Source organism: Mycteria americana, chromosome 1, assembly GCF_035582795.1.
Source record: "Mycteria americana isolate JAX WOST 10 ecotype Jacksonville Zoo and Gardens chromosome 1, USCA_MyAme_1.0, whole genome shotgun sequence".
Lineage (NCBI taxonomy): Eukaryota > Metazoa > Chordata > Aves > Ciconiiformes > Ciconiidae > Mycteria > Mycteria americana.
In genome coordinates, this window is record NC_134365.1 from 4,452,374 (window position 1) to 4,465,778 (window position 13,405).

General features: G+C 54.5%; 1 protein-coding gene across 3 annotated transcripts in view; it reads left to right on the forward strand.

Moving 5' to 3' along the window:
• Positions 1-1,481: 1,481 nt before the first annotated feature.
• The window catches only part of PFKFB3 (6-phosphofructo-2-kinase/fructose-2,6-biphosphatase 3), a 41,648-nt gene continuing 29,724 nt past the window's right edge, over positions 1,482-13,405 (forward strand). For 2 of the 3 annotated variants that reach the window (XM_075518911.1, XM_075518570.1), the window contains exon 1: positions 1,612-1,630. Coding sequence is in view for 1 of the 3 variants with exons in the window: in XM_075518653.1 (XP_075374768.1) it covers positions 1,615-1,630 (16 nt within the window). In the remaining 2 variants the exon portion in view is untranslated. Of the gene's footprint in view, positions 1,631-13,405 lie in introns of all 3 variants that reach the window. The other variant, XM_075518653.1, reaches the window with a different exon arrangement.

Genomic DNA, 13,405 nt, shown 5'->3' on the forward strand with positions numbered 1-13,405 from the left:
CGGCACGTGGATGTCTAGCCCAGCTGCCTTAAATTTTCCCAGCCTGCGGCCCTTTAGGTTTGCTAAATGTTGTGGGAAATTCCATTTTTGGATGCATTTTCCCCGAGAAAATGGTTGCCTGCTCAATTTGCCTGAGCAGAGACCCAGCCCCAGCATGTCCTGCCGTGTTCCCTGGGGACAGGGTAGAAACCAGCTGCTGCAACTGGTTCCAGTTGCTGGAAGGAAGCCCAGCAGCCCATACCACCAAATCTTCTATGCTTTTGTCCCTCACATGGTGCTGAGGCTCAGGGACATCTCCATGTGCAGCAGCCATCCCTCCCAGAGCAAGGCAGAGACAGCAATGCCATGTAAGCCATCGATGTCCCTGCCATCCCTGCTGGACTTACAGCTCCTGTAACAGAGCCTGGGGGAGCATTTTTTGGATCGCTCCTCACCCACTAGCTTAAACAGGTTTCTCCAGGGGGGTTTAAGCCAAACCTGGCAGACTGGAGCAGCTGAAGAGTGCTCACCTTGACCATCATGGTGGTCTGGATGGGGCTGGACCCTGCAGTACCTGGGCAGGGAGGCTTTATATCACGACAGCCACCGGCACAGGGATGGTTTGAGCAAGGTCTTGGTGACTCCGGGAGGGAGGAGTGGGTCTGCAGGAAGCAAAGACACAGCAGAGAGCTCACGGTATTGCTGTTAACCACCAAAGTGGAAGGACAGGGTCCAGTCCTGCATAGCTTAAGGAGTTTCTCTTGAACTAGCTCCAAGCCAATGCCTCTTTCTACCTCCAGGGAGGGCAGTAAAGGAACTACCGTAAAAATAAACAACTCTCCCAGGTGGTAATGTGCTCCACCTTCACCTCCTGCTGCAACCTGAGCTGCAGGTTGAATGGTAGGGATTAAGCCACACAGCCCTGATTGCGCTCCAAAACTCTGGGCTCGGCTCACGGCTCATCCCAGCCCTGTGCCGCCTGTCCCTGCTGTGATCCCAGGACATGGGGGTTACCACAGCAGGATCTGAACCTCCAGTTGCCTTGGCCTTGGATGGTCCAGCCTGTGCAAGGGCAGACGGGAGATGCTAAGGAGGGGGATCTGAGTTTCTGGCTCCCTGGTGTTGGAAGCAGTTGAGTTTTCCGAGCTTGGCCTAGTGCCACCACGCAGAAGATGGGACTGGTGCTCTGCTGAGCTCAGAAGATCGGCAGAGGTGATGTGGGAGGCCAAAACCCCATTATCCCACCCACATCCATTACACTCCGTTCTGTACTGGTCCTACCAGGAAAAAAAAACCACCACAAACCAAACCAAAAACCAGTTCCCAGTGCCTTCCATCCCTTTCTAAGGCCATCGGCTCCTTGTCCTGTCCCTGTCACCTCTCTCCCAGCCCTGCTGTCTCGGGAAGCGAAGGGTTAAAAGCTCCGAAATTGCAAGAGCTTCCTCCTTTCTGCAGTGCCTGCCTCCAAATGACGCTGGTTTCTGCCGGGCTTTGCCCAAATATGTCCGTTTCCTTCTAAAAGAAGAAGGAGGAGGAAGGAAGAAAATATAAATAAAGAAGAAAAAAAAATATATATATACAGGAGAAAGGCATCTGCGACCGGGGAACCCAGGCGTCCGAGCGCAGCCCTGCCTCATGCCGTTCCGCAAAGGTAGGGGCTGGATGGGGGGGGGGCAGCACCCCAGGGTGCTCCCTCGGCCGGGGGGGGGACCGGGGGGACCAGGGATGGGGCTGGGGTCCGTGCCCCGTGCGGTGCCTCCTTGTCGGGGTGGGAGATGGGAGCACCGGGCTCTGCCTGAGTTTGCTGCACTGCTGGCTTTTGGGGGAGGATGGGGGACACCCCACGATGCTGGGGGGGTGTGGGGGGGTAGAAATACAGCCTGTAAAGGGCAACTGTCTCCCCTCCGCTTTCCCTTGGCTGTGGGGTTTTTCGTCTCTCCTTGCTCGGGGGGAATGAGCTGCTCTGGGTGGTGCAAGGGCTGAGGACGAGAAGGAAGCAGGATGTTTCTGGGCAGGGGGGTGCTGCTGGGGGTGGTTTTGGGTGATGCGGGTTGAGAACTGGCAACCTGCGTGCATTCGTGGTGGTCCTTGGGAGATGCTGAGCTGGAGGAGCTGTGCCGTTGGCACCCTGGGAGGAGAGACTGGGGAGGTAAACGGCATTTGAGAGGGGTACCCCACCTGGGCAGCCCTCTTTCACACTGTGGTGCTCTCTGATCTGCACCCCAAGCCATCTCTTTTCCCAGAAACTCCATCCCAGCAGCTGGCAGAAATCCCACCTTGCCACCCCCTGGCTTGGAAGCGTGGGGCAAGAAGGACCCAGCTAGGAGACCTATAGCCCTGACGGCTGCTCCTGCGCTTCCCCACGGGTGGATGGATGAGTTTTCCATCCTCCCTGGCCCACTGTGAAGCAGAGGCCCTTAATGTCACCTCCTCCTCATCCCAGAGGGGTATCATAGTGTGAGCGTGGTGGGGCATAGAGCAGGATGCTCGTGGTGGCTCCTTGTCCTATCAGCTCTATTGGGAGGAGAAACAGAGGGGAAAAAGTCTTCTCCAGGAGACACAAAGCCCAGGGGAGGCAGGGTAAGTCAGGGTGTGCAAGGACATGGGGAGAAGATGCTGCTCAGCCTCTAACCTAGGTGCTTTGCTGAAGCGGAGAGGTGTCTCCGGACCAGTGGGCAGCCCAGTGGTTGCCCAGTGGTCTCCGGACCAGTGGCAGCTGGGGGCTGGCAGTGCTGGGGCAGGGGCAGAGGGTACCGCTGCAGAGATGTTACACTGGCATGGCATGAAAGGGCAGCAGGGAGGGAATGCAAATTTGGGAGAGAGGGCTGGATTTGTTTTCCTCACCTCTCCCTGCTCTGGGGAAGATGTTTTGGGTGTGCGGCAGTTTGCCCGCAGTGATGTTCACAGAGCCTGTGATCTCAGGCGTGGAGATTTATGTTGCCTTTTAAGGCTCAATGAAGTGTGATGTGGTTCACACCCTCGCATCTTGACAGCGCAGCAGACTTCAGGTCTTGATTTAATTTTAGGTGATAAACGGATTCGTTTAGAGCAGAAGGAGAGATGCTGGGGGGTGGGCGGTTGGAGGAAAGCAGAGTGCGTCAGGCTTTAAAAGCGCTGAGCCCTTGGGGGTGAGCACAGAGAGCCGGGGGGAGCTTCCCATGGTGGAGGGCAGCTCGCGTGCGGCTCCTGCTGCAGCCTCAGCAGGGATCCCAGGGATAAAAACGACGGGCAGGTCTCCAGCACTTGGGGACACATGGTGGGTTTGCAGTAATGAGGATGCATTTCCATGAGGTCTTGCCCAGCACACCTGAATTGGGGAAGACCTATTTGATGGGGCACCATACCATGCTTGCCGTCGCTGCTAGATACCTGGGGCACAGCTAACCTGCAAGTCCTCAGGACCCTGTTATGGGCAATTCGGTTCTGCAACCATTGTGTCCCCCTTGCAGCCATACCTCCTCTACAAACTTCCTCTAGAGGTCAACCTTGAAATGCCAGAGCAGCTGCCAGCAGCTCCCTGCATCAGCTTGCAGCTCCACCTTGGGAAGGTCCAACATGGCACAGAGGCCAGCGTGGATGGGTTTTGTCCATCGCTTGTGCACGTGGATGCTCAGCTCATGCTGGAGACCCCCCCAAGGACCCCTTCTTCTTGTAGATGGAGACTGTAAGACTTGCTTAGACTAGAATAGACTGAGTTTGGCCATGACAATGCTTGTAGAGGTTCTCTGTAAGGCCTAGCTGCAGTCTGTGTAGACATGACCCCAGCTGAGAGCATCCCATTGGGTTGGTGAGACCCCATGTCACCAGCCGTGCCTAGAGCACTGCTTGGTGGCTGAAGCTGGGCTGCCTGGGCTTCCCATGGGCACATCTATAAGCCACCAGGCAGGAGGGTTGTGGAGAGCACGGTCTTCTGGCTGCCCTTCAAGAGCGGCACAGAGCGAGCTGTGCATATCCTTAGTTTGCAGGAGAGTTGGGCATTAAGATATTTTCCCTGTAGTTCAACTTGGTGCATTAAGAAACCTTTCTGAAGGTGGTGGCCTCAGCCGGGTTGGAGTCAGGATGCCTGCCTGATCCTCCCCGAGGAAAACGAGGACTCCAGCCAGCTCAGCAAGGAGGCTGAGCTTTTCCTTTGGGAGCCTTTTGGGAGCAGCGTCTCACCCCAGGGCTTGCTCACCACCACTGGGATCCAGGGTGCAAAGAGGAGGCTCTGCCTAAAGGCTGCTGCTCTGCAAAGCCCAGGTAGCTTGAGGCACAGGGAAACTTTGAGATGTGCATTTTGGAGGCCCTGAGCTGTCTTTGCACACCCCTGCATGTGGAAATGGAGTATCCTGGGGAGTAAAATGCAAACTCCACCCTAGCTCTGCCGGCTTCTTGCTGCTTGCAGCTTTGGCATCACTTTCCCAGGTCTCCCTGACAAGTCTGTACTAAATCCTTGTTGCCTTGGCTCTGTTCTTCCTCCTTTCCCTCTGGGTATCGTAGCCAGTGGCATTGCCCCAGGATCTGCACTTCATGTCTGTACAACAGTTGCCATTTAGCCGACCTCAAGGCATTTGGCAGTTTCAGATATTAACGAAAGGTATTTCTAGCAGAGATGCTCGAGGACAGCTAGAAGGAATGAGCTTAGGGCAGGAATTAATTTCTTACAGCATCACCACATCAGCTGGGAGCGCTGGATAAAGTCCTGATCCCCAAGCGGTGCTGTTACCCTAGCAAAGGCCCATCCGTGGCTACAGCTCTACTGACAGGAGGTGTTGGGAGCTTTCACCTAAAATGCCCTTCGCCCCACCTGAAAAATATGATTTAATTACTGCAGCTGACGCGAGGAAGCCTGGGAGCATGCAGGTGATAAGCAGCTAGCTTATTGCCAGAGAGCGGGACGTTTGTCATTTGTCAAAGGACAAATGAAATCTTGGTGGCGTTGCTGGCCGGGAAGGAGCTGGAAATAAGAGTGAAAGCCAGCGAGCAGAGATCACACGCGTGATGCTGGGAGCGACTGGCTGCCCAGGGTATGGGTACAGCCATTAGCAAGTTGGCAAGGGCGTGATAGATGCAGGGTGCGAGGTGCTTCCCAGCTGAAAAAAAAAATGCACGGCACCATGAATATATATATTTATGGGTATATATAAAGGTGTAGGTTGGCTTTGAGCTGTTGGATGGGGGGGACCTGCTGGGTGCTGCTTGGATCACCAGTCATCAGGGCACGTTACTGCTCGTGTGAGCAAAGGATCCTGCGTGGTAATGCATGGCTTGAGTTGGGCAAGAAAGAGGACTCGGGGCCCTGCTTGATGAGGGGGCAGATTCTGGAGTCGTTGGTGTTGATTTTGTCTGTTGATGGTCTTCTCTGGGACCGCCGAGGAGGATCACGCTGGTGGCAGAGGTGGGCCTGGATGGATGTGGGCTGTGGTTTGGAGAGGTGACGGTGGATGCCGCGTCCCTGCAAAGGGGCTCTGCTGACATGGACATTGGCTGCGGTTCTGCAACACCAGTGCAACCCCAGGCAGAGGGAGAACTCGGATGACTGCAGCCAAGTGTTCTGAGCTGTCTTCGCAGGGTAAATGAGAAGAGCTCATAGCAGGGTGGAGATTAAGAAGAGCCATGGGCATGATGGACCAGCGCTGGATCCTGTGCAGCATCTGGAGGAGTAGCCATAGCTTGCAGAGGCAAGAGAAGAAGGAGGGACGCTGGAAAAAGCACAAGCACAGCAGTCAGGGAGCTCCTGAGGGGTCTGAGGCTGAAACCTGAGCTCTGTCCTTCATCTGCCAGGCTGGCAGTGGGAGAGCAAGCAGTGCCCTGTGGTCGCTGCGTACATGAGTTGGATTCAACATCTCTTCCAGGCTGAGAGTGATCTGGTGGCCGTCCTTGCATATGTCACATGGGGTGTGATGGCTCTCACCTTCCTTAGCCCTCTGGAGTGAGGTGTACAGCGTAAGCCAGACGTCCAGGTCCCCCCAGGAGGCAATGAACGGGCAGGCCCAGAGGAGGGTGCTTTGATGATGGATAGGCTCAATGGCTCCAGTGGCAACCTCTCCATCGCCATTGACCTCAAGGAGAGCCAGACACTTCGGTCCAAGCAGGCAGCACGCAGCTGAGATGAATACGAGCTCAGGGCTAGCCAAGGGGCCGGAGGAGCTGAGCACCCACCACGCAGCAGGGAGCAGGAGGTTTGAAAAAACAGCCCTAATCTTCCCAGGGTCCTTCCTCCCCACATCACGCCTACTTCCACAAGCACCTATTCACTCATCTTCAGCCAAGTTGTGTGGAGATCTTGGAGACTCTATAACAGCAACCCCCAAATCCAGCCCTCGGGATGCTTGCAGGGCACAGAGCTGCTCTGCAAAGAGACCTCACTGTCGCATCTACTGACCCCACTGCAGATATGCTGTGTTGGATGTCTCTCAACCGCCGCATCCCAGCCACGACGGGGTGCTTGTCTGCATGGAGCTTTGCAGCATCCCATGATGCTGGGTGGAGAAGAGCACCTGGTAGACCTGCACAAAGCCCTCCTGATGTCTGCCTTCCCGTGGCTCCTCTCTGCTGGTGGCCATCAGAGCAATCTCCTGCGAGCAGCTCCTATCCAAAGGTGGCAGAAGTTATTATATAGCAGGGAAAGTGATAACAGGAGTTGTTTTGGCAGGAGAAATGCCCTGGTGGGGATGACGTTGCAGAGGTGATTTCTGCCACCAAGCACTGCAATTTCCAGCTGCGTGGTGGGAGGAGCAGGTAGACAGCCCAGCCGCTGTAACAATACTGCTCTTTATTAAGCCTTTTCACCCTCTGTTAGCAGAAGTTGTGACGTCTTGTGGTCTCATTTCTGCTCGCTGAGATCAAGGAGGCTCTTGTTAGCAGGAGCAGAGGAGCCTTTTGCACGTGGGCATGAAGGGAAAGGGGAGGGCAGTGCCACATCCTGGCGTTATTATTTCTGCTCTGTGTCCCCTTCTCTATCGAACGCTTCCTCGATATCACAACTACTGCAGATAGTCAGATTGCAACACCCTCTGATGGGAAACTATCTGCTCTTGCAGAGTGATTACAGCTAAGGGTGGAGATTTGCCTTTCTGCAGCTTTTTGGTATTAAAAGGGATAATTTTGTCACTTTGGGCTGCTTTCTGGCTTGCTGGCAATGCCCTGCAAATCCACAGGCTGCTGCGTTTGCTGGTCACGTCACCCGTCGCTTCTCGATGTCGTGCTTTCCCGGCAGGCTTGGAAAACTTTTTATCCACCGGATAAAAGGCACCGGGGAGGATTTATGAGTGCTGATGAGCAACGCCTCCAAGCAGCACGGAGGGAGAGAAGCCGAGCGGGGAGTTCGGAGCTGCCGGGGGGGGGGGGTCCTGCCCACCCCAGCTCCCTATGGGGGCTGTCCCGGTGATGGTGACGGTGACGGCAACGGTGTGGGCGTCTGCTAGCAGCCATCTGCTCAAAGGGCAGGGAGGAAGCGTGCGGCAGAGCTGGCCCCGGCTCTCCTGACTCACCATCTCGTGCCTGAGTCAAACCATTGCCTTGTTTTCAATGAACACCTTTCCTGGAAGGCTGGAAACCCCCTCGTGTCCTGCTTTGCCCCCTGGCTGGTGTTTCTTGCCAGGGTATTTTCCTTCTGGCTCTTGATTTCATTTAATTCCCTTTCACCTAGCTGGCCCCTTGAGCAAAACACGAGTAAATGACCCAAAGGAGCAGGTGTCTGTCCCTCCATCACACCCGTCCCGCACGTCCCTGCTCCCTGCAGCTCCAAGAAAGCACTTGGTGAGCATGACCTCTCCACTGCCTCTTTGACATTACACTTTCTTCAGCATTTACGACAACTCATGGAGAGTCTTTAATGGGTTTAAGGAGCCACTGTGCCTAGCAGTTGCGTTCCCAGTGGTGCTCATGGGGTCGTGCACAACCAAGCAGCAAAGCCCACCACGTCTCATGGCACTGGTGCAGGGGAGGACATGCCAGGCTGTGGTGGGGAGGTGGCATGTCCTTCGCTGCCAGCAGCTGGAGGTGGGACCAGCACCCAACTTGAAACTGGGGAAGGAAGCTTGTAAAGGGTGTGCAGCTCCCTACAGGGGAGCTGTAAGGTCCAGTGGGGGTTTTTTCGGACCCGCTCTGCACCCCGATCGCTCCACAGAAACCAACCGGTGGGAAGAGATAGGTCGTTATAGCCTCTAAGACTTCCTGAGTCTGGGAATTGAAACCACGTAAAGATGCAGTCACTGATAGCATCTCCTCATCTCCTAACCTGGGAGCAGGCAGATATGCCTGTAACCTGCCTTCCCAGGGCCAGCAACCCACCGATCAACTTGCAACGCTGGAAAACCTTCCTCTTGGTGTCTTGCCTCACTCCTGCGTGGATGGAGGACTCTCCTGTGCTGTATTCACATGGTGAACAGGCATGACCCTGATGCTTTCTGTCCACGCCACCGGCTGAAGACTGGGCTCAGTGGCCGCGTTACGTAGGAAAAGCCGAGCTGGCTGGGCTAGGCTGGGCTTGGACTGTGGAGAAGGGTCCGATCCCTCTGCAGGGAGCTCAGCATGGGCTTGGACTTCACCCCAGTGCTCAGATCACACCACCAACACCCCCCGGGCCCCTTCTCCACCTGGCATCACACCATCTCTGACGCTCCTCTTGCCATCAGGAGCCCGTGCTGGCAGGGCAGCTGGCATGCCGAACCCTTCCCTAACACACCCTCAACGATGGAGAAATTCATCTCGGCATAAAACAACTCCAAAGGCTTTAAATCAGATGACCACGGGTTTTTCGTGGAGGGACGTGGGAGGATTTCAAAACCAGCGAGGTGTGATCCCTGTTTGCCTGGTGCGTGCGTGCACACACGCACACGCAGGCACGCACGTCTCTGCAGGGCACCCACTTTTTTTCCCCTGCGTAACCGCAGTTTAAGGCTGAAGAAAAAAGGGGTGGTGGACAGGCCCTGGTTGGGAGTCAAGATCAAACCTACACAAGCCGTTTCAAATTTCCCTTGTGTTTTCCTCTGGGGGATTCCTTGTCCTCCCAAGAGGTATTAGTTTTTCCCTAATACCTAGGCAACTTTTCCTATATCTATCTTAAACCTTCCTTGCTGTCAAGGACAGTTATAATTTTCATTATAACACTCTTTTTCAGACTGAAAGCTGTTACCACATTTCCCACCCCAGGTATTTCCTTCCTGGAGCACAAAATGGCCCTCATTTTGTGCTCTCCCATATGTCCCGTTCTGGAAACACCTCCTTGGTGTTGCCCACCACAGCCTGTCCCAGATTAAGCCTCGTCCCAAAAGCACAGGGCCCAGAGTGAGATGTGCCCTTCCCTGGTGCTGTGGGCACCAGCACCATCCGGGCCAGAAAACCCAACCTCCTGCATTTTCTGTACCACCCTCCTGCTAAAACACCCTGGAATTGGGCTTTCCTTTTGGTTTTTCATTATTATTATTTTTTCTCCAGGGGCATCATGCTGTTTGTACGTAGTTGGCTGCTGAGACTTTTTTATTCCCCCTCTCCCCAGTCCTTCAGTCCTCATTGGAGGACTTCCAGTTTTATCACTTCAGGCAGGGGAAACTGAGGCACGGGAGGGTGCAGTGATATCTGGAGGCCTCTGTGTAGCTGTAGCTGCTCTTATCTGCAGATCCAGCGCTCTCTCCATCAAACCTGGCCGTGCCTGAGCATCCTGCAGTGTCCCCCCCATGTTGGTACGTTTTGGTGTGCATTGCTGGTCCAGACCTTACCGTAGTGCAACGCGGACCTTCAAAATCAACCCTTGTGGATAGGAGCAGGGTGTTAAAACCCCACCTGGAGAGATTTGGGTTGGAATTGGGGAAAGCTTTGCTCAGCCCTGGAATAGGTTATCCAAGGACAGGGTGGGGAGTCTGAGACAGACAAATAGCTCCCTATGAGATGGCTCGGGGAGAAATGATGCTGCTTCGGGGCTGGGGAAGGGGTGATGACAAATCTGCTGGGAATAGGAGGTGCTGCTGTGTTCCTGTGCAGCCCCAGCCCCGGTTTGGGCTCGCCTGGTGGGGCTGGCCACCCGCGGCAGCCAGCATTTGGGCAAGGACGCGGCAGGGCTGGTGTTAAATGGCTGCAACCCTCTAGCCAACCTGATTTATCCCCCTCCCCGATGCCTTGGCAGTCAGCTCTGGAGCTTGTTTGCCCAACCTGACGCAGGGAGAGCCTTTTGCAGGGCAGCGAGGTGAACTTGTTTACCGATGTATTTATTATTTTTTGGCCGTGCATGGCCCGCTGGCACGCGGCCGCTGGCAGGAGCCCAGGCTCGGCCGCCCGAGAGGGACGGCGGGGACGCAGGGCTGCCGGAGCACGTGCCGGCCCCGAGAAGCCGCACGGGCTGTGCATGCTCCGTTCACATGCGTGCAGGGAGGAAACGCTGCCGAGCTCTGCTTTCCTGACCTTGCCGTCACCCAGCGCTGCCACCATCCCTCCCAGCAGCTGCAGCCTCCTCCAGAGACATGCGAAAGGGGCATGAGCAGCTATTGCCGGTGCCAGGGGGCTGCCGGGCTTTCTGGCTATTTCCAGGAAACCTGGAGAACAGCTGAGCCTGGTAAACAACAGGGATAACACGCCGGGACGGGAGGTGTTTTTCTCCCAGTGGTATCGGGAGAAAAATTGGGTGTCTTGCCTCCTGCACCCAGATCTGGCCACAAGCCCCAAGGAGGGATGTGACTTCCCAGTTTCAGTCTCTCCGGATCCAGGATGCTTGGGCTGCTTCTGCCAGGGGATAAGCAGGAGGATGGGTTTGCACTGCACGTGTCTTGCTCGTGGGCTTGAAGGCAGGGACTGAGTGCCTGGCCCAAGGAGATTGAATTATTCTGCCCCTAAAAATGCAGACAGGCACCGCCAGGTTATCCTGCACGAGTGGAGAATAAAGGCTCCTTAGTCACTGATACACATTTATTTGGAGGAAAGTTGTCTCTTCATTCAAGGTATGATCCAGGTGAGCATCCCACCTTGATACCAATAGGAGACTCTAGCGTGCCCGGTGCAGAAATTTGAGATTTTTACTTGTTTTTTCTTCTGCTCACTGATTTTCTTAGAAATCCTCCTTATTAGCAAGGGATTTCTAACAGGAACAGTAGGACGCAGGTCAGGCTGTGATTTGGGCTTGAGCAGCCCAACAAAGCCCCTCCACCCCAGGCACCACGGGATGCTGCCTGGCTTTGTGCCAACACCAGTGCTCCAGGGATGGATCCGTGCTTGTGAAACAACACTCCCTTTGCAAAAAGATTAAAATAATAAAGAAAAAAAAAAGCTGTTATTATTTTTTTTTCCCAGCCTGGGTCCATTTCCCAGCTGGAGCTCTGGATCCCGTTCACAGCTGAGGATGAGGCTTTGGGGTGGGAAGAGGGACTCGGAAGTGGCTTCGCCGCTGAAATCTCCATGTTGTTGAACCAACCTGAGAAGGACGAGTCGAGACACAAGAGGCACCTGCCAGCAGTGATTTTTGTGTTTATTTGTTTCTCCAAGGTTGATTTGCCAAAGGCAGGGAATGGATTTCCACCTCCTACAAGCTGTGAACAACATGTACATGGGGGAACGCAGTCAGCAAAGCCTTCAGTTCTCTTAAACATGAAATCACCTCTGGTTGCTGCCGTGCTTCCCCTCTCCTTTTTTTCTTTTCATAATTTTTGGGTGCAGCTGAGCTGCTCAGAAACTAACCCAAGTCAAAGACATTGGTGCCATAAATAGAAGAAATAAACCATTAATAAACCATTAAATGGTTTGTGGCTGTTGCAACGCAGCAATTTGGGCAACTTCTCAGTGGAGGACGTGAAGGTGGGAAGAGGTCTTTTTTGGGTATGGCTTTACCAGTCCAAATTTTGGAAAACCTGAGGTTGCCTTTCCTGGGTTGGCTTTGGATGTCCTGCCATGCTGTGCTTGCAGCGATGGGGTTGGTTGGCCTTGGCAGCTAACGGCCCAGCTGCAAACAAGACAAGACAAGGCAACGTGGGATGAGGCTGGTGTGTACCAGTGCTGAGTCTTAGTCACCCCGTTTCATCGATGACTGACTCTGTCTGAATGCAAAAGGACCAGATTTTTGAGTAGCATCCGAAGGCAGCAGCGGCACGGGCTGCCAGGGATCAAGGTGGTTGCGTGTGCTCCTGCACATGTCTGAGGGAGTCATGCTTGTCCAGGCGTGGAGGGCTGGATTAGACCCTGCGTGAGATGGGTTTTCAGAGCTATTTAGCTTGTCAGCTCTGGAATGAGCATCTGTGTTTAAGGCAGGGCAGGGAGGGGACAAGCAATGCACCCGTGCTCAGAGCATGTCCTGCAGGTATGGGGGACTGCAGCTACTGTGACCCTCTGGCCACCCTTGCCTTCATCCCAAGCCCATGCTGGTGGGATCCCCATTAGCCACAGCTGCAGAAAGACCTTGCTTTTGCATAGCTGGCAGGTTTGGGAAATGCTCTGGGCTCTGCCCATGCAAACCTCCGTGGGTCTCGGCACCCCGGTGGGTGCAGACTGTAGCTCCCGTTGGCACAGGCTGGGAGACCCAACCATCCATCTGACCCACGAGGCATCACAAGTACCTTCACCCAGCAGTGGGAATGAGGTGCCCATCATTGAGGTGCCTGGGACTATCCAAGCCCAGGTGATAAATGTACAACAGGAAGCGAAGAAAGGTCGTTCCTTGCGCCTGAGCCCGGCTCTCTTTCTTTATTGGGAAGTTGGCAGGAGAGCCTGCCCGGGAGTCGGGTAGCTGTCGGATCTCTTGTTGACTCAGGCTGCTCGCTAGCAGTTGTTTTAATTCAGCCTGAGCGCCGGGTAAACAGCCGGACTGGGAAATGTGAAACCCTCGCTCTGACCTTGCCGTCACCGCAGGCGTCAGCCCGGGGAGGTGCAAGCGCGGTGCAAAGGAGTGCACGGTGCAAAGGAGCGTGCGGGCACGGTGGGAATGGGCACATGGGGTAAGCCCATGTCTCCTGCAGTAATTTATTTGGTTTTCAAGGAGTGAGAAGCAAAAATTGAACCTTATTTGGGGCACAGACTTTGTGCTGTGATTCCCTGGTGGTGTTGCCAGAAATACTGAAGCAGACGCAATCAAAGTGGTTTTCCCCCTTCTCCATCATATTCGGTGGGGATGACTCAGGGTCAGTGTCCAGCGTGTGCTTCCACCTGTGCCATCCCCTCATGGCTCTGGCTCTCAGCTCAAGTAACAGCAGTTGTTTTGGGAGGAAACTGGGGCACTTCCCAGTGCTATGAAGCACAGCACCTTCCCTCATGATCCCTACCAAGCTGCCAGGTACCCAAAGACAGGTTTGCATATGTTTAACATATGTTAAACTCCAGGGCAGAAATCTAAACATTCAGCTGAATTTTCTTTTTTTTTTTTTTTTTTTCCAAGGAACTGTTAACAGCTTGTCATTGCAGGTTGGAAAACCTAAATGCATTTGAGAAAATATGTTGGCAGCAAGCTCCCCATATTGTTTCAGCTTGT